This window comes from Pelophylax lessonae (assembly GCF_965119305.1).
Source record: "Pelophylax lessonae genome assembly, chromosome: 10".
Taxonomy (NCBI): Eukaryota; Metazoa; Chordata; class Amphibia; order Anura; family Ranidae; genus Pelophylax; species Pelophylax lessonae.
Genome location: NC_138777.1, coordinates 239,687,699 through 239,712,508, shown reverse-complemented (window position 1 = coordinate 239,712,508; position 24,810 = coordinate 239,687,699). Strand labels below are relative to the sequence as shown.

Here is a 24,810-nt window from a genome sequence, read left to right as displayed (position 1 = left end):
ATCCTGGGCCGGCCCTGTCCAATGTCGAATCCCCGTTGGGGGCCATGTAACATGAAGGATAAAGATTTCCTACGTCCTTCCATTGACAAGAAAGAAAAGAAAACTTCTCTTTAGTAATATATGTGAAGACTGGAACCCCTGTCCGATATTTATTTCCCTCACTTCCTGTCAGGTGGAATTGCTGTCAGCAGAACAGGAAGTGAGAGTAAAACTCCCAACAGAACCCGGAATTGTAGTAAAAACCTGAGAGGGGTTCTAATCGTTCCCCACAATATCCAAAAGAAGAAAAGAGATTTTCGTCTCATAGTGACACCTAAACCAGGTAAAAAGTCCGCACACCCCCCTGTAAATGACGACACCCCAGCAGCATTGTGTTCTCCATTTATATTTATTAGACTGTACAATGTTTCATAAAGGAAGAAGGTGAATCCATGGGAAACTTCCTATTGAAGCTGACAGGTTGCCTGGCTTATCATCCTCATCCTCTGGCTGTGTGTGGTATTGGGTCCATGACAAAATAGAACAACGGAGGTCAATGGTTAGGACTTATCTGGCTACATGCTGGCTGCAGGAAAATGAGAAAGCTAAAGAATGAGCAAGAAAAGTGGGGAACCGGCATCTTCAAAGAAGAGTTGGGAATGGTACCGACATTTCCGTCATGACAGTTTTACTCTTCAAGAATTGTGCTAGAAAAGGGGAAACTTTAGTCCCATTCCCCATCAACTTCCTCATCCGGATTGTCTTCTCTTGGGGGTTCCTGGAACTGGATATTCGCCAGCATGTCCCGCATGGCCGCCATCAGCCGGTTCACACCGCGGTTCAAGTCCTGAGCAGCACCTGCGTTCTCTCCCTCTGGTAGAGCCTCCCCCTGCAAAACAAAACCCAGATCACCGTTATTTGTCACCTTCTTTCCTTTTCTGAGACCAGTGGGCTCCAAAATGTGGCCCTTTGCTTGCCTTTATCTGGTTCTTGGGCAGCATTTCTCCTACTGACACCAATGATGGGACACTATTCTTCAGACTGACACCAATGATGGGGCACTATTCCTTCCACTGACACCAATGATGGGACACTATTCCTCAGACTGACACCAATGATGGGGCACTATTCCTTCCACTGACACCAATGATGGGACACTATTCCTCAGACTGACACCAATGATGGGACACTATTCCTCCCACTGACACCAATGATGGGACACTATTCCTCCCACTGACACCAATGATGGGACACTATTCCTCCCACTGACACCAATGATGGGGCATTATTCCTCCCACTGACACCAATGATGGGACACTATTCCTCCCACTGACACCAATGATGGGACACTATTCGTCCCACTGACACCAATGATGGGGCATTATTCCTCCCACTGACACCAATGATGTGACACTATTCCTCCCACTGACACCAATGATGGGACACTATTTCTCCCACTGACACCGATGATGGGACACTATTCCTCCCACTGATACCAATGATGGGACACTATTCCTCCTACCGACACCAATGATGAGGCATTATTCCTCCCACTGACACCAATGATGAGGCATTATTCCTCCCACTGACACCAATGATGGGGCACTATTCCTCCCACTGACACCAATGATGGGGCACTATTCCTCCCACTGACACCAATGATGGGGCACTATTCCTCCCACTGACACCAATGATGGGGCACTATTCCTCCCACTGACACCAATGATGGGGCATTATTCCTCCCACTGACACCAATGATGGGGCATTATTCCTCCCACAGACACCAGTGGCATGTCAGTGAAAAGGAGTCTGGAAGCTGCAGCTGCTGAATAATATAAAACTTTATAAAACTTACCTGCAAGTTAAAATTTGGCAATAGAGATCTAAAGAAGAGAGAAAGAGTTCCTTCATTAGACGGTTGATGTGTTCTAAAAAGAGAGAAAAGAGACCGAAAAAAATCAGTTACAATCGATGATTCCGGGTCATTATTATACCATTTTTTTTAAAGCTGAACACCAGAAAAGCAACTAAATATAAACTTTTTTTTACTTTAACTACTTCTGGACCGGAAGATTTTTCCCCTTAATGACCAGGCTATTTTTTGCGATTCGGCACTGCGTTACTTTAACTGACAATTGCGCGGTTGTGTGACGCTGTACTGAATAAAATTGATGTCCTTTTTTTCCCACAAATAGAGATTTCTTTCCGTTTTATTTCATCACCTCTGTAGTTTTTTTTTTTGCGCTATAAACAAAAAAAAGTGCGACAATTGTGGAAAAAAAAGAAAAAAAAACAATATTTTTCACTTTCTTCTATATAACATTCCCAATAAAAAAAATTTAAAAATAAAATCTTCTCACCATTTTGGGCCAATTTGTATCCTGCTACATATTTTTGGTAAAAAAAAAATCCTAATAAGCGAATTTTAATTGGTTTGTGCAAAAGTTATCCAGTCTACAAACTAGGGGAAAATTGAGGTCATTTTTATTTTATTTTTTTTACTAGAATATTTTGGAGAAGGAGGTTTGGTGGGAATATTATTATTATTGAGGAGGTATGATGGGAATATATTCTGGAGAAGGAGGTATGATGGGAATATATTCTGGAGAAGGAGGTTTGATGGGAATATATTTTGGAGAAGGAGGTTTGGTGGGGATATATTCTGGAGAAGGAGGTTTGGTGGGGATATATTCTGGAGAAGGAGGTTTGGTGGGGATATATTCTGGAGAAGGAGGTTTGGTGGGAATATATTCTGGAGAAGGGGGTTTGGTGGGGATATATTCTGGAGAAGGAGGTTTGGTGGAAATATATTCTGGAGAAGGAGGTTTGGTGGGAATATATTCTGGAGAAGGAGGTTTGATGGGAATATATTTTGGAGAAGGAGGTTTGGTGGGGATATATTCTGGAGAAGGAGGTTTGGTGGGGATGTATTCTGGAGAAGGAGGTTTGATGGGAATATATTTTGGAGAAGGAGGTTTGGTGGGGATATATTCTGGAGAAGGAGGTTTGGTGGGAATATATTCTGGAGAAGGGGGTTTGGTGGGGATATATTCTGGAGAAGTAGGTTTGGTGGGGATATATTCTGGAGAAGGGGGTTTGGTGGGAATATATTCTGGAGAAGGGGGTTTGGTGGGGATATATTCTGGAGAAGGAGGTTTGGTGGGAATATATTCTGGAGAAGGGGGTTTGGTGGGAATATATTCTGGAGAAGGGGGTTTGGTGGGGATATATTCTGGAGAAGGAGGTTTGGTGGGAATATATTCTGGAGAAGGGGGTTTGGTGGGAATATATTCTGGAGAAGGGGTTTTTGGTGGGAATATATTCTGGAGAAGGGGGTTTGGTGGGAATATATTCTGGAGAAGGAGGTTTGGTGGGAATATATTCTGGAGAAGGGGGTTTGGTGGGAATATATTCTGGAGAAGGGGGTTTTGGTGGGAATATATTCTGGAGAAGGGGGTTTGGTGGGGATATATTCTGGAGAAGGAGGTTTGGTGGGGATATATTCTGGAGAAGGAGGTTTGGTGGGAATATATTTTGGAGGAGGTTTGGTGGGAATATATTCTGGAGAAGGGGGTTTGGTGGGAATATATTCTGGAGAAGGGGGTTTGGTGGGGATATATTCTGGAGAAGGGGGTTTGGTGGGAATATATTCTGGAGAAGGGGGTTTGGTGGGGATATATTCTGGAGAAGGGGGTTTGGTGGGAATATATTCTGGAGAAGGGGGTTTGGTGGGGATATATTCTGGAGAAGGGGGTTTGGTGGGATTATATTCTGGAGAAGGAGGGTTTACACAGAGTGTCATTGGAAGTGGAGCATTCATATTAGATCATTTTCTGACTTTTATTTTTTTCACTGAATTTTTGGCCTGACACACAGACTGGTTTCTATGAGGTTTCTATGAGGTTTCTATGAGGTACACTACAGCACAGATGTGTGGCCTTATGGGGAGCGAGCCATACAAGCACAAGTATTTGCTGTATGCTTGGAGGCGGATGCTGGAAGTCAGCGCAGCGAGCGCAGGGAGGAGCTCCCACCTGGTGGCCATTGTCTTTGGCTTATATACAGTATATGTGGGTTAGGCAGCTGGGGATTGGGCAGACTTGGGACGAGGTTGGGGCACTATACTGGGGGACGAGGCTGGGGCTCTATACTGGGGGACGAGGTTGGGGCTCTATACTGGGGGACAAGGTTGGGGCACTATACTGGGGGACGAGGTTGGGGCTCTATACTGGGGGACGAGGTTGGGGCTCTATACTGGGGGACGAGGTTGGCGCTCTATACTGGGGGACGAGGTTGGGGCACTATACTGGGGGACGAGGTTGGGGCACTATACTGGGGGACGAGGTTGGGGCTCTATACTGGGGGACGAGGTTGGGGCTCTATACTGGGGGACGAGGTTGGGGCTGTATACTGGGGGACGAGGTTGGGGCACTATACTGGGGGACGAGGTTGGGGCTCTATACTGGGGGACGAGGTTGGGGCACTATACTGGGGCACGAGGTTGGGGCACTATACTGGGGGACGAGGTTGGGGCACTATACTGGGGGACGAGGTTGGGGCTCTATACTGGGGGACGAGGTTGGGGCACTATACTGGGGGACGAGGTTGGGGCTCTATACTGGGGGACGAGGTTGGGGCTCTATACTGGGGGACGAGGTTGGGGCACTATACTGGGGGACGAGGTTGGGGCACTATACTGGGGGACGAGGTTGGGGCTCTATACTGGGGGACGAGGTTGGGGCACTATACTGGGGGACGAGGTTGGGGCACTATACTGGGGGACGAGGTTGGGGCTCTATACTGGGGGACGAGGTTGGGGCACTATACTGGGGGACGAGGTTGGGGCACTATACTGGGGGACGAGGTTGGGGCTCTATACTGGGGGATGAGGTTGGGGCTCTATACTGGGGGACGAGGTTGGGGCACTATACTGGGGGACGAGGTTGGGGCTCTATACTGGGGGACGAGGTTGGGGCACTATACTGGGGGACGAGGTTGGGGCTCTATACTGGGGGACGAGGTTGGGGCACTATACTGGGGGACGAGGTTGGGGCACTATACTGGGGGATGAGGTTGGGGCACTATACTGGGGGACGAGGTTGGGGCACTATACTGGGGGATGAGGTTGGGGCACTATACTGGGGGACGAGGTTGGGGCACTATACTGGGGGACGAGGTTGGGGCACTATACTGGGGGACGAGGTTGGGGCTCTATACTGGGGGACGAGGTTGGGGCACTATACTGGGGGACGAGGTTGGGGCACTATACTGGGGGACGAGGTTGGGGCACTATACTGGGGGACGAGGTTGGGGCACTATACTGGGGGACGAGGTTGGGGCACTATACTGGGGGACGAGGTTGGGGCACTATACTGGGGGACGAGGTTGGGGCACTATACTGGGGGACATGCAGAGGACTGAAATCTTCGATTATTCTCAAGGTTGGTAGTTTGGACCCTCCCCTTTATATAAATATGGGAGATTTCTTTTCTCTCCTTTTTTTGCAGTCCATATACAGGATTTATTCTATAGTTTTTTTTCTTTTAGTAGAACTTTTATGGCCCAGCACTGATATTACAGAGAGAGAGGGGCCATATCTTTTGTATCTTTTGAGGATTTGGATGTGTACATCCTTCAAGCTATAGTGAGTTACTTGTCATCCCTTTCCTTCCCCTCTTCTCTTCACCCCTTTTCTCTCCTACTTCTGCCCCCTTTTTTCCTCCCCCTTTTCTTTTCTACCCCCCCACCCATGCCCTCCTTTCCCCCTTTTCTTTTCCCCCCATCTTCCTCCCCCTCGCTCCCCCCCCCCCCCCCCACACACACTTTAGATTTTTGGTATCTACAATATCTGATATTTTGTTTCACGATTTACTAGAAGTTTGGCCGTCTACAGGGGGCCTCACATAGCCACTCAGACCCCACCCAGTGTAAGATCCTGGCACTCTCAGTGCCTCCTATCACATCATTTCCGGGTGCGTTCCATCTACCTAGGTAGATGGAGTGCATATAGGTGTGTTTCCTTTTAAGAGTGCTGACATCATCATGAGGCGCCGGACTGAACAGCTATTTAAACCACCGGCTTTCACTCACATGTGTTCGTTCAATGTGCCTTGATGCTTACCTGCCGTGAAGCTCATATGCTAACAAGCGTACCTCGCTGTCGGAACCTCGCTGCTGATCCCTGTATCCCGCTACCGGATCACTTGCTCATACCGAACCTCTCTACTACTGCTTGCTATTAGTGATAAGTACCCCGCAGGGGAATCCTCCATAACCTTCCTACCAAGCTTACACTATTTAGCTCTGCATACTAAGGACTATTACTATCATCTGCACTATTTAGATTGCTAGCTCTTGAGCCTACTAACATCTATCCTTGCACTGGGTTAGTCTCTCTTGTATGTCATCTGCTATCCTATCATCTACTACCATACATGATTGCTAACCTATCTGCATCCCACCTACTACCATCTATACTCTCATGAACATTCCTCTCAAGTGTTTGTCTCCTGTTGTCTCCATTCAAACCTGTCTCTCTAGCTCATCATCACTATACTGCAAAATGCATATATCACTCTAGGAACATCTTATTGAGTGTGTATACTTGTATACTGAATCAGACAGACCACTGTGATGAGTCTTGGGAGTTGGGATTGGTATTTCAACGTATCTCTGCATGACTACGGAGTGGAGTTTTTCTGCAGCTGCAAATCCATCTTGTTCAAAAAACGCAGGAGCGTTACAGATTGAACGAACCTAAAATGGATTCAGCAGATTTACCCACCCACTCAGGTGACACAATTAAAACAACAAGTAACTGCATTAATACTTGCTCTTACTGAGGTAAAAGAGGAAAATCAGACATTGAGACAGCAGATAGCCCGTATTTCACAGCCTACTGCCGCTCAACCCCCAGAACCTCTTGTCTTTCTACCAGACAGGTTTGATGGTTCCCGTTCCTCTTTTCTTTTTTTTCGGATGGATTGTGAGCTCCTATTTGTCCTTAAACCCAGGACCTATCATAATGACTTTATTAAAGTTCATGCTGCCATTAATTTGCTTTCTGGCAATATGAAAACATGGGCATACCAGAAACTGCAAGAAAAAAGTCAGATCCTAGACAATTGGGAGTCATTTACAATTGCGATGCACTCCCAGTGTCTCCCCTCCCAAAAATCTACTCCTAAACCTGCTCCAGGTTCCCACAGACCCCGGGTACCTAGGGAAAAAAGAAAACCAAATGAATATGGTGATCCTGCCTGGTCATGGTACAAGCCTGCCTTAAACAGTCAGCCTTGTCACTCTGACACATCTCATTTGAACCCTGATCCTACAGAAATGGATGAGGAGCCTATGGAGATTGGTGCCGTACATACTAAGTTGTCCTTACAAAAAAAAAAAAAAAGATCACAGGAGAATCTGTGGCCTTTGTTTTTATTGTGGAGAAGGGGGACATTTCATTACATCTTGCACAACCCGACCCCATAGGCCTAAGGCTCTCCTAATGGAGGCCAGGCGAATCTGAACTGTCTTCCCTGAAAAACAGCCTGGAAATTGCCAAAGCTGTTGCCAGCCCTGTCCCCGTTCTATATCAGAGAAGGACACCCAGAAATTGGCAGATGTTGGAATAGATACTCCTATTTTGGCAAGCACACTTATAGCTTCCAATGAAAACATTGAGATTCTTGCACCTGACTGCGTACGCGCTTCTAATGGCTCAGTGGTATGTAGGAAGGATCTGAGGTTATTTGAAGAAGCATTGGTTGCTATGACTACTTCGGATGTTCATGCGTCCGGTTTTAGTGAGGGGTTCATATAGCAGACACCCTAACAACCAGTCTGATCCGATTTTCACATCGGCAACCAGCTTTATCCGATTCTCACATCGGCAACCAGTCTTATCCGATTCTCATATCGGCAATCAGTCTTATCCGATTCTCATATCGGCAACCAGTCTTATCCGATTCTCGTATCGGCAACCAGTCTTATCCGATTCTCGTATCGGCAACCAGCTTTATCCGATTCTCGTATCGGCAACCAGTCTTATCCGATTCTCACATCGGCAACCAGCTTTATCCGATTCTCACATCGGCAACCAGTCTTATCCGATTCTCATATCGGCAACCAGTTTTTTCCGATTCTCACATCGGCAATCAGTCTTATCGGATTCTCATATCGGCAACCAGTCTTATCCGATTCTCGTATCGGCAACCAGTCTTATCCGATTCTCGTATCGGCAACCAGTCTTATCCGATTCTCGTATCAGCAACCAGTCTTATCCGATTCTCACATCGGCAACCAGTCTTATCTGATTCGCACATCGGCAACCAGTCTTTATCCGATTCTCGTATCGGCAACCAGTCTTATCCGATTCTCACATCGGCAACCAGCCCTAGAGGCCTTCCGGAGCCGGCCTTACGGGGGGGGGGGGGGGGGGGGTACTGTAAGATCCTGGCACTCTCAGTGCCTCCTATCACATCATTTCCGGGTGCGTTCCATCTACCTAGGTAGATGGAGTGCACATAGGTGTGTTTCCCTTTAAGAGTGCTGACATCATCATGAGGCGCCGGACTGAACAGCTATTTAAACCACCGGCTTTCACTCACATGTGTTCGTTCAATGTGCCTTGATGCTTACCTGCCGTGAAGCTCATATGCTTACAAGCGTACCTCGCAGTCGGAACCTCGCTGCTGATCCCTGTATCCCGCTACCGGATCACCCGCTCATACCGAACCACTCTACTACTGCTTGCTATTAGTGATAAGTACCCCGCAGGGGAATCCTCCATAACCTTCCTACCAAGCTTACACTATTTAGCTCTGCATACTAAGGACTATTACTATCATCTGCACTATTTAGATTGCTAGCTCTTGAGCCTACTAACATCTATCCTTGCACTGGGTTAGTCTCTCTTGTATGTCATCTGCTATCCTACCACCTACTACCATACTTGATTGCTAACCTATCTGCATCCCACCTACTACCATCTATACTCTCATGAACATTCCTCTCAAGTGTTTGTCTCCTGTTGTCTCCATTCAAACCTGTCTCTCTAGCTCATCATCACTATACTGCAAAATGCATATATCACTCTAGGAACATCTTATTGAGTGTGTATATTTGTATGCTGAATCAGACAGACCACTGTGATGAGTCTTGGGAGTTGGGATTGGTATTTCAACGTATCTCTGCATGACTACTGAGTGGAGTTTTTCTGCAGCTGCAAATCCATCTTGTTCAAAAAACGCAGGAGCGTTACACCCAGAGCGATCCGGGGTTATTCCTTGTTTGTATACAGCGCTATAAATAAAGCTATGATCATGCATCTGTCAGTATTTGGATATTATGGACAGGTTACTTGTACATTTATGCATGTATAAAATAATTGTGATTCACCCCTGGCACTTCAGGGTCTCCTGATAAAGTCAACAAACAGTGAAACCTGTTGAGACATGTGATTACCTTCCTGCATTTTGACCAAACATATCTATTGTATGATAATTTGTATATGTCTGAACAAATGTAATATTGTGGCCTAGCGGGAAACGGGCTACTTCAGTTATTCTTTTACCGCATTGGACAGATGCGTTTTTGTCACGGTTTAATTTTTTTTATGAATCATGTTGTTATTAATTGTTTTTTTTTTTTACTGTAACAAGTGTAACACTCACTCTCTCGGGAGTTACCTTTTTCTTTTCTGTATTAGTTTTAGGTTTATGAATGAAAGTGAATCTCAGTTACCTTTCAGGTCTTGTATAGGACACAATAGAATCCAGTGGAGGGAGCGGGTCGAAGCTGAGCACAGGCTGTGATGTCACTTCCTGCGGGTACAACAATGACCAAACATCAATATAAAGGGTTACACAAATCATCACATCGACTATCACTGACCACCTGACAGACATGCAGAAGCCATTTTCATGGACAAAGCAGGTCAGTGTTCAGGAGCCACAAATCCTCATTCATAGTACAGGCCGGCATTCTTTTCTATCTATGAAATTCTGTTTACGTGCAAAAAACAGCCTCATTCATCCTCATCTTATTAAGAGTATATACAAGAAACATGACCGGTGATGAATGAAAGACCTTCTTGTATCAAACAGAGTTCCAGGAATCTGCTTGATGGAAGGTACAACAACATGATATGGCGAGAACTGTGATACACAGGATCTCACAAGTAAGTACACCCCTCCCATTTCTGTAAATATTTTATTCTATCTTTTCATGTGACAACACTGAAGAAATGAGACTTTGCTACAATGTAAAGTAGTGAGTGTACAGCTTGTATAACAGTGTAAATTTACTGTCCCCTCAAAATAACCCAACACCCAGCCATTAATGTCTAAACCGCTGGCAACAAAAGTCAGTACACCCCTAAGTGACAATCTCCAAATTGGGCCCAAAGTGTCAATATTTTGTGTGGCCACCATTATTTTCCAGCACTGCCTTAACCCTCTTGGGCATGGAGTTCACCAGAGCTTCACAGGTTGTCACTGGAGTCCTCTTCCCCTCCTCCATGATGACATCACAGAGCTGGTGGATGTTAGAGACCTTGCGCTCCTCCACCTTCTGTTTGAGGATCCCCACAGATGCTCAATAGGGTTTAGGTCTGGAGACATGCTTGGCCAGTCCATCACCTTTATCCTCAGCTTCTTTAGCAAGGCAGTGGTCATCTTGGAGGTGTTTGGGGTCGTTATGTTGGAATATTGCCCTGCGGCCCAGTCTCTGAAGGGAGGGGATCATGCTCTGCTTCAGTATGTCACAGTACATGTTGGCATTCATGGTTCCCTCAATGAACTGTAGCTCCCCAGTGCCGGCAGCACTCATGCAGCCCCAGACCATGACACTCCCACCACCATGCTTGACTGTAGGAAGACACACTTGTCTTTGTACTCCTCACCTGGTTGCCCCCACACACGCCTGACACCATCTGACACCAAATAAGTTTATCTTGGCCTCATCAGACCACAGGAGATGGTTCCAGTAATCCATGTCCTTAGTCTGCTTGTCTTCAGCAAACTGTTTGCGGGCTTTCTTGTCCATCATCTTTAGAAGAGGCTTCCTTCTGGGATGACAGCCATGCAGACCAATTTGATGCAGTGTACGGCGTATGGTCTGAGCACTGACAGACTGACCCCCACCCCTTCAACCTTTGCAGCAATGCTGGCAGCACTCATACGTCTATTTCCCAAAGACAACCTCTGGATATGACGCTGAGCACGTGCACTCAACTTCTTTGGTGGACCATGGCGAGGCCTGTTCTGAGTGGAATCTGTCCTGTTAAACCGCTGTATGGTCTTGGCCACCGTGCTGCAGCTCAGTTTCAGGGTCTTGGCAATCTTCTTATAGCCTAGGCCATCTTTATGTAGAGCAACAATTCTTTTTTTCAGATCCTCAGAGAGTTCTTTGCCATGAGATGCCATGGTGAACTTCCAGTGACCAGTATGGGAGAGTGAGAGCGATAACACCAAATTTAACACACCTGCTCCCCATTCACACCTGAGACTTTGTAACACTAACGAGTCACATGACACGGGGGAGGAAAAAATGGCTAATTGGGCCCAATTTGGAGATTGTCACTTAGGGGTGTACTCACTTTTGTTGCCAGCGGTTTAGACATTAATGGCTGTGTGTTGAGTTATTTTGAGGGGACAGTAAATTTACACTGTTATACAAGCTGTACACTCACTACTTTACATTGTAGCAAAGTCTCATTTCTTCAGTGTTGTCACATGAAAAGATAGAATAAAATATTTACAAAAATGTGAGGGGTGTACTTACTTTTGTGAGATACTGTATCTTCATCTCCATGTACAGACAGAATGAATGGCTTCCAAGGGCACCAGACCCTGAGAAAAAGGTCAGTTTCCTAAACATGTTGTACGTTGTTCTCCACCGTCACCTATACTGGTAACTTTTGTCACCTGGAATAATTCAGTTCAGGGTCCAGGGGTGCGTTAAGTACAGAGTGCAGCATTTAGGGGTGTGCTGTGTACAGTGCAGAGTTTAGGGATGCACTGAGTTTGTGAACTGGGCGGAGTCTTATCTGAGGGTGAACTGGGTGGAGTCTTCTCTTATCTGAGGGTGAACTGGGCGGAGCCTTCTCATATCTGAGGGTGAACTGGGAGGAGTCTTCTCTTATCTGAGGGTGAACTGGGCGGAGCCTTCTCTTATCTGAGGGTGAACTGGGCGGAGTCTTCTCTTATCTGAGGGTGAACTGGGCGGAGTCTTCTCCTATCTAAGGGTGAACTGGGAGGAGTCTTCTTTTATCCGATGGTGAACTGGGCGGATCTTTCTCTTTATCTGAGGGTGAACTGGGAGGAGTCTTCTCTTATCTGAGGGTGAACTGGGAGGAGTCTTCTCTTATCTGAGGGTGAACTGGGCGGAGCCTTCTCTTATCTGAGGGTGAATTGGGCGGAGTCTTCTCTTATCTGAGGGTGAACTGGGCGGATCCCTCTCTTATCTGAGGGTGAACTGGGCGGAGTCTTCTCTTATCTGAGGGTCAACTGGGCGGAGCCTTCTCTTATCTGAGGGTGAACTGGGCGGAGTCTTTTCTTATCTGAGGGTGAATTGGGCGGAGTCTTCTCTTATCTGAGGGTGAACTGGGCGGATCCCTCTCTTATCTGAGGGTGAACTGGGCGGAGTCTTCTCTTATCTGAGGGTGAACTGGGTGGAGTCTTCTCTTATCTGAGGGTGAACTGGGAGGAGTCTTCTCTTATCTGAGGGTGAACTGGGCGGATCCCTCTCTTATCTGAGGGTGAACTGGGTGGAGTCTTCTCTTATCGGAGGGTGAACTGGGAGGAGTCTTCTCTTATCTGAGGGTGAACTGGGTGGAGTCTTCTCTTATCTGAGGGTGAACTGGGCGGAGTCTTCTCTTATCTGAGGGTGAACTGGGCGGAGTCTTCTCTTATCTGAGGGTGAACTGGGTGGAGTCTTCTCTTATCGGAGGGTGAACTGGGAGGAGTCTTCTCTTATCTGAGGGTGAACTGGGTGGAGTCTTCTCTTACATAGTTACATAGTTACATAGTTAGTGAGGCTGAAAAAAGACATAAGTCCATCCAGTTCAACCTATGATGTGTGTGTGTGTTTGCTTTTAACCGTACATTGTATACCCCTGTATGTTGTACATTGTATACCCCTGTATGTTGTGGTCTTTAAGGTGTCCATCCAATAGTTTTTTGAAACTATCAATGCTCCCCGCTGATACGACTGCTTGCGGAAGAGAATTCCACATCCTTACCGCTCTTACAGTGAAGAACCCCTTACGCACTTTAAGGTTAAACCGCCTTTCCTCTAGTTTTAGTGAGTGGCCACGTGTCTTATTGTATTCCCTTACTCTAAATAGTTTGTTCCTTATGCTCGGGTCGCCAGTACAGTATTTGTACATTGATATCATATCCCCCCTCAAGCGTCTCTTCTCCAGAGAGAATAGGTTCAGTGCTTGTAGTCTTTCCTCATAGCTGATGTCCTCCATTCCCCTAATTATTTTTGTTGCCCTTCTCTGGACTTTCTCCAGTTCCAGCACATCCTTCCTGAGGACCGGTGCCCAGAACTGGACAGCATACTCCAGATGTGGCCGGACCAGAGTCTTGTAGAGTGGAAGAATAATCTCTTTATTTCTGGAGTGAATCCCCTTTTTTATACATCCCAGTATTCTGTTGGCTTTGCTTGCAGCGGCTTGGCATTGCATGCCACTTCCAAGCCTGTTGTCTACCAGTACCCCCAGGTCCCTTTCCATCCTAGACTCACCCAGAGGTTCCCCCCCTAGTGAGTAGCTTGCTTTCTGGTTTCTGGCCCCCAAGTGCATTACTTTACATTTTTCTACATTAAATCTCATCTGCCATGTAGTTGCCCACCCCGTTATTTTGTTCAGGTCTGCTTGCAAGATTTCCACATCCTGCATAGAAGATATTGGCATGCCTAATTTAGTATCATCCGCAAATACTGAGATTGTACTAGATATCCCCTCCTCTAGATCATTTATGAATAAATTAAACAGGATTGGTCCCAGGACAGAACCCTGGGGGACCCCACTTTCCACACCCGCCCAATCCGAGTACTCCCCATTAATCACCACCCTCTGTACTCTCCCCTGGAGCCAGTTCTCTATCCAGGTACTCACCTTATGGTCCATACCTACCTTCCTTAGTTTGTACAGTAAGCGTTTGTGGGGAACGGTGTCAAAGGCCTTTGCAAAGTCCAGATACACCACATCCACAGGCTTACCTTTATCTAAGTGGCAGCTCACTTCATCGTAGAAGGTTAATAGATTGGTTTGGCATGAACGATTTTTCATGAATCCATGCTGATTACTACTTATAATACCGTTTTCATTACTAAAGTCTTGTATGTGGTCCCTTATCATCCCCTCCAAAATTTTGCAGACTACAGATGTTAGGCTGACCGGCCTATAGTTACCCGGGATATATCTCGGCCCCTTTTTAAATATTGGTACCACGTTGGCTTTTTTCCAATCAGCTGGCACCATACCCGTCTGTAAACTATCCTTAAAGATGAAGAATAATGGTCTGGCAATCACCTGACTGAGCTCATTTAGAACCCTTGGGTGCAAGCCATCCGGTCCCGGGGATTTATTTATGTTAAGTTTCTCTAGTTTAGCTCTAAGTCTGTCCTCTGTTAGCCATGGCGGCACTTCCTGAGGTGTATTATTTAGTTCGGCCTTACAAGCGGGGTTCGTGTAGCCCCCCGATTCCTTTGTGAAGACTGAAGAAAAGAAATTATTTAACACTTCCGCCTTTTCTCTGTCCTCAGTGGCCATTTTTCCTTTATCATCTTTTATGGGGCCAATGTGTTCTGGCCTCGCTTTCTTACTGTTTATATACTTAAAGAACTTCTTGGGGTTCTTTTTACTCTCCTCCGCTATATGTCTCTCGTGTTCTATTTTAGCCGCCCTGATTTCATCTTTACATTTCTTATTACACTCTTTGTAGTGCTTAAATGCTGCCAATGACCCCTCAGTCTTGTATTTTTTGAAGGCCTTTTCTTTAGCTCTAATATACATTTTTATGTTGGAGTTTAGCCACCCAGGGTTTAGTTTTGCTCTTTTAAATTTATTTCCCTGTGGAATGCACTGGCCCACCCCCTTGTTAAGTATGCTCTTGAAGCACTCCCATTTTTCCTCCGTGTTCTTTGTTCCCAGGGTTCTATCCCAATTGATATTTTCTAACAGCGAGCGCAGTTTAGGGAAATTGGCTCTTTTGAAATTCAGTGTCCTTATATTACCCTTGTGTTTCCTATTACTGTAATTAATACTGAAACCAATTGACCTATGGTCACTGTTCCCTAAGTTGTCCCGTATTTCTATATCCGTGAGCAGGTCTGTATTGTTGGTAATCAGTAGGTCAAGTACCGCATTGTTTCTTGTCGGTGCATTCACCATCTGACCCATGAAATTGTCCTGCAAAACATTTAGGAACTGCCGAGCCTTGGCTGAATGCGCGGTTCCTTCTGCCCAGTCTATATCAGGATAATTAAAGTCCCCCATTATAATGACATTTCCCATCCTTGCTGCCAATCCTATCTGTAACATGAGGTCCACCTCACCCTCCTCCCTCTGGTTTGGGGGCCTATAGCATATGCCCAATATTACCTTCCCCACCGTGCCTTTCCTTTGAAGCTCTACCCATAGGGATTCTGCCTCGTCCATAGCTCCATTATTAATATCATCCCTCATATTTACCTGTATACTGTTCTTAATATACAAACATACCCCTCCCCCTTTTTTACCCTCTCTATCTCTGCGATAAAGGGAATACCCCTGAATGGTCGCCATCCAGTCATGAGAGCTGTCAAACCAAGTCTCAGTTATCCCCACAAAATCTAAGTCCTCCTCAAACAACAGCAGCTCCAGCTCTCCCATCTTGTTGGCCAGGCTTCTGGCATTGGTATATAAGCCTCGTAATTTTGATGTTTTTAGGCTGCTCTCTTGATTTTTCCCCGTACCCACCCTGGGTATAGGGGCTCCGAACACCCTACCGCTAATGCCCCCATTTCTGCCCTCTGAAACTTGCTTTCCACTGGCTAATTCTACATCTGTACCCTCCCCCCCATTCCCTAGTTTAAAAGCCCCTCTAACTTTTTGGCCATCCTCTCACCCAGTACGGCTGCACCCACCCCATTTAGGTGCAATCCGTCCCTACCAAAGAGCCGGTGGCCGACTGAGAAGTCGGCCCAGTTCTCCAGGAACCCGAAACCCTCCTTACTACACCAGCTCCTCAGCCACTCGTTAACTTCCCTAATCTCCCGCTGCCTCTCTGGTGTGGCTCGAGGTACAGGTAGTATTTCGGAAAATACTACCTTGGAGGTCCTAGTCCTCAACTTAGCGCCTAAGTCCCTGAAATCGTTTAGGACTCTCCGTCTTCCTCTGCCTATGTCATTGGTACCCACGTGTACCATGACAGCTGGGTCTTCCCCAGCCCCACCCAATAATCTGTTCACCCGATCCGCGATGTGCCGAACCCGAGCGCCCTCTCTTATCTGAGGGTGAACTGGGTGGAGTCTTCTCTTATCTGAGGGTGAACTGGGTACTTTGTATGTGACAGCAGCTGCTCTTTCACAGTTTTTCTTTTTGTATTGTTGGTATGGATCGGGTGAGTGAATATTAAATATCATCACCTGGAAGAGTGACAGCCTGCAAGCCAGAATGAACCAGTCTCATACACTCATGTTGCTCTGCCCCCTAGTGGTGAAGAAGTATTAGACACAGATATATACACAGGAGATCACATCTTGTGACATTATGGATGCAATGATCTCTGGATTTTTCCCAGTGCCAAACTCCCGGATAAAAACATAAACAATGCGAGGGAGCTGAGCGCAGGAGACACACAGAGGCCTTTCACTCACCACGGGCAGCGCCAAGCTCGCTCCCTTGATCTCAGACAAGATGACATGACGATGAATGTTCCTGGGGGCGCTCTGATACCGAATCTTCCTCCTGGCAATGGGAAAAGCAGAGAAGTGTCAGCCAAGCAATCACAAGTCTTTCATGTTCTCATAGCACCGGGTGATGCTGCTATTTCTGGATGAACATCCAGTGTTTTCATGTCATCAGTAGGCTTTTGTTCTGGGCTATTCCATGTTGTCAGACCTTAGTGAGCGGCAGAGAAGGATGGAGGGAGGAAGTTTTCCATTATTATTCTCTAAATAGTTTCAAGCAAAACAGTCCAAACTTCCTTCCAGACTAAACTGACCGAAACTCTCCTCCTCTGGAGGTATAAAGCCTCAGGAGGACACTGCTGGGTGCACATTATTAGCCTCCATTTACCTTTACCGTCATTTTTACTTACTTTGCTGTTCCACATTCCAAGTCATTTCCTAAACAAATTCATCTTTATGTCCAGAAAATGATTCACATAAATGCTGAAAGTGATTGTAAACATTCACCTTGTAAAACAACCCATTTAATTTAAAATAGAAACGAAAGGCAAAAATTTTTGTATAGATATAAAAAAAACATTATAAATACCTCCCCCCCCTTTTTTTTTATAAGTGATCACATTCCCTCTGTTCTCAGCTGCATAAGAGCTGGGGGGAGAAACAGCAGTACACTGAACTTTCCATGTGAATGGCTGTGCAGCAGGGGCATGTTAGGACAAGTCTGATCATTGGAGGAGAGCACACTGAGTTCCCAGCATAGCTAGAATCTGACCATGCGGTGTGCTCTCCTGTTTAGTGTGGTCAGTTTTTAATAGGAAAGCAGAGGGACTGGCAGGAACACCAAGGATTTAACACAAAGGAAGCAATACAAAGAGAACCGAATTCATTATCATACAATTAATTACATGCTACAGCAGGTACATATCAAGCATATGAAGTGTTAGGGTAACAAACGCTTTAAAAGACAATCTAAGGTGCAGTTTTACATATTCTTATTATTAGGTGGAACACTAAAAAAAAAAGAATTTAACCAGGTACAAATAATGTATTCAATATAAATATTTCATATGTACCACTTACATCCACCAGGTGAAGCACTAAGCTATACTCAGCAGCTGAAGTCTTAGTTGTTTATGTGCTAAACAGAGACCTGACTGCCTCAGGGGGGACATGCCCACCCACTGCCCCCCTGGCTGGCAGAAGAGCATGCTTCCCCCTGTCAGGACCGGGATCTCCAGCTGGTGGCACTGTGGTTCCAAAGTGGAAAGTTGTAGTTTCCGGTGTCCACCAGCGGGTGTCTTCTAGCAGCAAGCAGAACCCAGTAATTTGTTTTCACCTGATGCTGGCTGCTGGAAAGGAATTTTGTTCCTTCTCTACTAGTCCCTCTTGCTTTGGTGTTTTGCCTGATAGCCAGATTCATGCTTGCTGAGTTATTCTGAGTATAATTCCTGCCTGATTTTGCTTCTGCCCTGCACCCTGCTGCCCAATATTTGCTACTCTTGTTCCTGATCCCAGTCCTGGGTCCACTTCATGACTGTTCCTTGAATCTCCAGTTTAGCTCAGTTGTGCTAAACAGAGACCTGACTGCCTCAGGGGGGCATGCCCACCACTGCTCCCTGGTTGGCAGAAGAAGAGCAAGCTTTCCCCAGTCAGGACCTGGATCTCCTGCTGGTGGCACTGTGGTTCCCAAGTTGAAGGTTGTAGTTCCGGTGTCCACCAGCGGGTGTCTAGCAGCAAGCAGATCCCAGTAATTCGTTTTCATGTGATGCTGGCTGCTGGAAAGATATTTAGTTCCTCCTCTACTAGTCCCTCTTGCTTTGGTATTTTGCCTGATTCCAGATTCATGCTGGCTGAGTTATCTTTAGTCTAATTCCTGCCTGATCTTGCTCCTGCCCTGCATCCTGTACCCTGCTGCCCCATATCTGCTACTCTTGTTCCTGATCCCAGTCCTGGGTGCCCCTTCCTGACTGTTCCTTGAACCTCCAGTTTACCTTAGTTTTTGTGTGCTAAACATAGACCTGACTGCCTCAGGGGGGCATGCCCACCACTGCTCCCCTGGCTGGCAGAAGAGCACGCTTCCCCCTGTCAGGACCTGGATCTCCTGCTGTTCGCACTGTGGTTTCCAAGGGGAAGGTTGTAGTTCTAGTGTCCATCAGCAGGTGTCTTTTAGCACCCAGCAGATCCCAGTAATCAGTTTTCACCTGATGCTGGCTGCTGGAAAGGTTTTTAGTTCCTTCTCTACTAGTCCCCCTTGCTTTGGTGTTTTGCCTGATATCCAGATTCATGCTTGCTGAGTTATTCTGAGTCTAATTCCTGCCTGATCTTGCTTCTGCCCTGCACCCTGCTGCCCCATATTTGCTACTGTTGTTCCTGATCCCAGTCCTGGGTCCCCCTTCCTGACTGTTCCTTGAACTTCCAGCTTATCTCAGTTTTTTTAATGTGCTAAACAGAGACCTGACTGCCTCAGGGGGGCATGCCCACCACTGCTCCCCTGGCTGGCAGAAGAGCATGCTTCCCCCTGTCAGGACCTGGATCTCCTGCTGTTGGCACTGTGGTTCCCAAGTGGAAGGTTGTAGTTCTGGTGTCTATCAGCCTCTTCACCTGATGCCGGCTGCTGGAAAGGTATTTAGTTCCCCAACAATTGGGATTCAGCTTAATGGACAGCCAAGCGTGGTCACAAAATGAAAACTAAAGCTGCCTGCCTACAGTATACACACACACACACACTGTGTACACTAAAATGTGAACAAATTACCAGCCACGGACATTGTTTAGTTGCATTTAACCCCTTTAATACAGGGCACCCACCCCCCCCCCCCCCTGCCCAGGCCAATTTTAAGCTTTCAGCGATGTCACACTTTGAATAACAATTGCACAGTCATGCAACATAGTACCCATATGAAAAACATTTATCATATTCTTGAGACAGAGCTTTCTTTTGGTGGTATTTAATCACCGCTGGGCTTTTTATTTTTTTCCTAAACAAATGAAAAAAGTCTGAAATTTTTGGAAAAAAAAGGTTTTTCTTTTAAAAGTTTGCAAATAAGTAATATTTCTGTGCTCATGAGGCAGCACTGAAGGGCACTGATAGTCGACACTGACAGGCTGCACTGATTGACACTGTTGGGGCTGCACTGATCATCAGGACACTGATGATCTGATATCAGTGTAGATGTCCTGTTACACTTGCTGGTTACCGGCGCTCCTCCTCATGCTGTGACAGCGTGTGAGGAAAGGAATGCCGATAACTGGCAAGTTTGTTTCCATGTTATCAGTTGTGATTGTCATTTACCGTGATCTGTGACCAGCTGTGTCTGAAGGACGAGGCGATCACAGAGCATGCCGCAGTGGGTGCGGTTCTGAGACGCCCTCCCACACCTGAATGACCACACTGTGGCCGTCTTTTGGCTATAGCGCGGGATGATTAATATACATTCGCATCCCCCTTACCTCATCTCGCACTCCTTCACAATGGGTTCGCTGTTGTCCACCATGCGGAGAACTTCCCGCACATTCTGCTCCAGCCAGGACATGATGGAAGGTTCTTTCCACAGGCTGTGACACCGTCCCACATACAGGGAGATCAGCTGGGACAAGGCCGCAGGCTGGCTGCAGAAAAATAAAATGTAAAAACGCGTCAATGATTAATGTCCAGAACCAGCAAGAAGACAAAGCAGAGCGGACCGCCCACCCAGCAACCATTTCTAGGGTCTCTGCTAAAAAAAATATATATAATGTATGGGGGTTCTAAGCAATTTTACCTTGTAAACAACAAGTGTCAGAAAAAGGCCCGGTCCTTAAAGCGGAGTTCCACTCAAAAGTGGAACTTCCTCTTTAAGTGGTCCTGACCCCCTGACATGCCACTTGTAGTTTTTTTTTTGGGGGGGGGGGAATTGAGCGGGTACCTGGTTTTGACAGGTACCCGCTTCCCCTTTCGCTCGGGCCGCCTAGGTGGCTCGGGCAGAAGTTCTCCTCTCCCTCTCCCTCCCTGCAATCTTCTGGGATACATCAAGGTCCCAGAATATTGCCCATCCATTCAGGTTGTGCAGTGCAGCCGCGAGCTGTCACAGGCCCACAGTAGTGATGCCACGCCACGGGGAGAAGACGGAGAGAACCGAGGATCCCCCCCCCCCGACCGCATTGCTGGACTGTGGGACAGGTGAATATGTGTTAGTCAGCAGCTACACTTTTTGTAGCTGCTGACTTTTATTAAACACAAAAGCCAGTGGAAATCCGCTTTAAGTGGTTAATGTGTTAGATAGTAAAGATGTGAGCAGTCCAGCATCATTGTGCAGCTGCTTCTATTCCCTTTAGGCTGGGTTCACCCCTGTGCGACCGTGCAGACCGCGGTTCATCAACACGCAGGAAAGAAGTCCATGCACTATTTTTGAAACCGCAGCTGGCACGAGAACCTCCCTTCCCAGTATTGGTGCGATTTCCAGTGCGGTTGGCATGCCATTAAGAATAGTACCCACCTGTGGGTCCCACATTTCTCTGTGTGGGTGGTTGCGGCTGGCAGCATTTTTGCAGGTCTGGCAGTGGCACCACCCACACAGATGTGAGCCCAGCCTTACAGCGATCAGCTTCAAGTCATAGAAAAATACGAGACTTGGCTTCCCCTGCACATGAATGGGCTGTGCTTCTACAGAAAGACTGCAACTCCAATAAAAAAATTCCACTTATTGAGATGCTGGGGGTGCCAAAATGTACAAAACTTTCCTAAGCCCCTCTTCCTTCCCGGGGGGGGGGGGGGCTGTGCGATTTGTGTATTGACAAAATAATGAACAGGTTTATACTTACCTGTTCTTTAATGACTCCCACCACCCATAAAAGTGATCCCGGGGCGAATTTGCCACTGGGACCACTTTTATATGAAAGAGGACCGCCCGCCCTGTAAGAAAATACCGGGGTTATGGCTGCTATCTGCTGCCGTCACCCCGGTATTTAACGTCAAACTATCGACGTAAAAAAAACTGCGATGGCCAATCAGAAAGCGGTTAAAAAGTGTTTGTTTTTTGTTTGTTTTTTCACCTTACCTTAGTTGGGTAACCGTTCCAAAAAATGGATGAGAAGCCACAATATTATCCGGCTGAACTCCACAGGCATCCAGAAGCGGTAAAAGAACTAAAAGGAGGAAAATCAACAGAAAGGAATCAAAGTGAAATATTATATATCACAATCTCAGCAATAACAGAGGCCAGCAAGAGTCACCCAGGCCTGAAAACAAAGACGTTACCATAACCACTCGCCTACCGGGTACTTCCACCCCCTTCCTGCCCAGGCAAATCTTCAGCTTTCTGCACTGTCGCACTTTGAATGACAATAACGCCGTGATGTAACACTGTACCCAGATTATATTTATATCATTTTATTCACACAAATAGAGCTTTCATTTGGTGGTATTTAATCACTGCTGGGTTTTTTATTTTTTTGCTAAAAAAACAAAAAAGCCCAAAAATTTGAAAAAAAAAATAGGTTTTTCATAGTTTTTGTAGGTAAATTAGTAAATAAAAGTAATTTTTCTCCTTCACTGATGTGCGCTGAGGAGGCGGCACTAATATGCCGCACTAATGAACACTGATGGGCTGCACTGATGGGCACTGGTGAGGTGGCACTGATGGGCGGCACTGACTGGGGTCACTGATGGGCACTGCTGGGGCTTTTATTGTAATCCAATGTGTTCCAGCAGAGGAAAAAAACCCTTCCTGATCCCCGAGAGGCAATCGGATATTCCCTGGATCACCTTTACCTATAAATATTAGCACCCATTTATATTATGTACACCCAGGAAAGAATCCAGGCCTTTCTTATAGCAATCTACTGAGCTGGCCAGAACCACCTCTGGAGGGAGTCTATTCCACATTTTCACAGCTCTTACTGTGAAGAAACCTTTCCGTATTTGGAGATGAAATCTCTTTTATAAGTGCATTGAGGTCGGCTTGTAAGTTGGAGACATCCTGTAAGGAAGTTATTCCACTGCATGGCTTGGTGTCATCTGCAAGGACTGAAATTAAACTTTTAATCCCAGACCCCAAAGCATCTACAAACTTTGGGATATTTTTATTTATTTATTTTTTACTAGTGATGGCGGCGATCAGCGACTTTTAGCGGGACTGCGATAGTGCAGCCGACAATCTGATACTAACTGACACTTTTTTGGGAAACAGAAACACTAACACAATGATTAGTGCTAATACTATACACTGTCACTGTACTAAGGCAGTGACACTGTACAGGCTGGGAAGGGGTTAAACATCTAGGGGCAACCAAAGGCTTTAATGTGTGCCTAGCCAGTGTTTTCTAACTGTGGGGGAGGTGCTTGTACTAGGGGAGGACATGGAGCCATGACCCTGCTTTGCAGGAACACAGGATCCATGTCTTCCCTCCTGACAGAACGGCGATCTGCCTTGTTTACATAGACTGCCGATCTGCCTCTGTACCCAATGATCAGCGGGAGCTGGCGGTCTGCCCATTGGCTCCTGGAAGTACAGGATTACGTATATATATATATAAGTCATCCTGCACATAGCGGCCGCCCAGTCGCTGTAAAACTGCTATAGGACAATTGGCTAATTAATTGCAAAGAAGAATGTGCACGTTGGTCCCGCACGCACGCTAACAGTGATCATCCCTCACATGTAAGGTATTGCCAAGAACGTCAGATCATGGCCAGTAATTCTAGAACTAGACTCCCTGTGTACATCTAAAGTTGTAAGTTGGATTTTTGCACGGCATTGCACGAGTGTTCGCAATTATAAAGCCTGACTGAAAGAGAATTTAGCAAGAGTTCTCCTTTAATAGTTTATTTGAACAAGAGTTCCTCCATTTTAATTTTAGCGACATGTTGGAATCCACTGTACTGTATTTACTTGGCGTACCATCACCTTTTTATTTTACGAAAAAAAATTGGGTTATGTATTGTGGTTTTATTATTTTGTGAATAGAAAAGCCAAAAAAGAAAAGTATCTTTTCCCAAAAAATTGAGTGTGAAAAAACGCAGCGCAAATACAGTGTGACATAAAAAATTGCAAAACCCCCAATTTATTCTCTTTTGCTTTAAAAATATATATAATATTTGGGGGATCCAGGTAATTTTATAACAAAAAACACTGATTGTTCATGTAAACAGAAAGGTGTGGTCTGGGAGTGGTTCATGTAAAGAGAAAGGCGTGGTCTGGGAGTGGTTCATGTAAAGAGAAAGGCGTGGTCTGGGAGTGGTTCATGTAAAGAGAAAGGCGTGGTCTGGGAGTGGTTCATGTAAAGAGAAAGGCGGGGTCTGGGAGTGGTTCATGTAAAGAGAAAGGCGTGGTCTGGGAGTGGTTCATGTAAAGAGAAAGGCGTGGTCTGGGAGTGGTTCATGTAAAGAGAAAGGCGTGGTCTGGGAGTGGTTCATGTAAAGAGAAAGGCGTGGTCTGGGAGTGGTTCATGTAAAGAGAAAGGCGTGGTCTGGGAGTGGTTCATGTAAAGAGAAAGGTGTGGTCTGGGAGTGGTTCATGTAAACAGAAAGGCGTGGTCTGGGAGTGGTTCATGTAAACAGAAAGGCGTGGTCTGGGAGTGGTTCATGTAAAGAGAAAGGCGTGGTCTGGGAGTGGTTCATGTAAAGAGAAAGGCGTGGTCTGGGAGTGGTTCATGTAAAGAGAAAGGCGTGGTCTGGGAGTGGTTCATGTAAAGAGAAAGGCGGGGTCTGGGAGTGGTTCATGTAAAGAGAAAGGCGTGGTCTGGGAGTGGTTCATGTAAAGAGAAAGGCGTGGTCTGGGAGTGGTTCATGTAAAGAGAAAGGTGTGGTCTGGGAGTGGTTCATGTAAACAGAAAGGCGTGGTCTGGGAGTGGTTCATGTAAAGAGAAAGGCGTGGTCTGGGAGTGGTTCATGTAAAGAGAAAGGCGTGGTCTGGGAGTGGTTCATGTAAAGAGAAAGGCGTGGTCTGGGAGTGG

The 24,810-nt window shown here is 46.3% G+C and overlaps 1 protein-coding gene across 1 annotated transcript in view; it reads right to left on the bottom strand.

Annotated features, from left to right (window-relative positions):
* Nucleotides 1-391: 391 nt before the first annotated feature.
* The window catches only part of TCF25 (TCF25 ribosome quality control complex subunit), a 50,820-nt gene continuing 26,401 nt past the window's right edge, over nt 392-24,810 (bottom strand). Inside the window, 8 exon segments of the mRNA XM_082270232.1 lie at nt 392-868; nt 1,835-1,875; nt 1,878-1,907; nt 9,721-9,731; nt 9,733-9,800; nt 16,846-16,936; nt 20,329-20,487; nt 21,915-22,002. Coding sequence (XP_082126358.1) covers nt 704-868; nt 1,835-1,875; nt 1,878-1,907; nt 9,721-9,731; nt 9,733-9,800; nt 16,846-16,936; nt 20,329-20,487; nt 21,915-22,002 — 653 coding nt within the window. The 3' untranslated portion in view covers nt 392-703.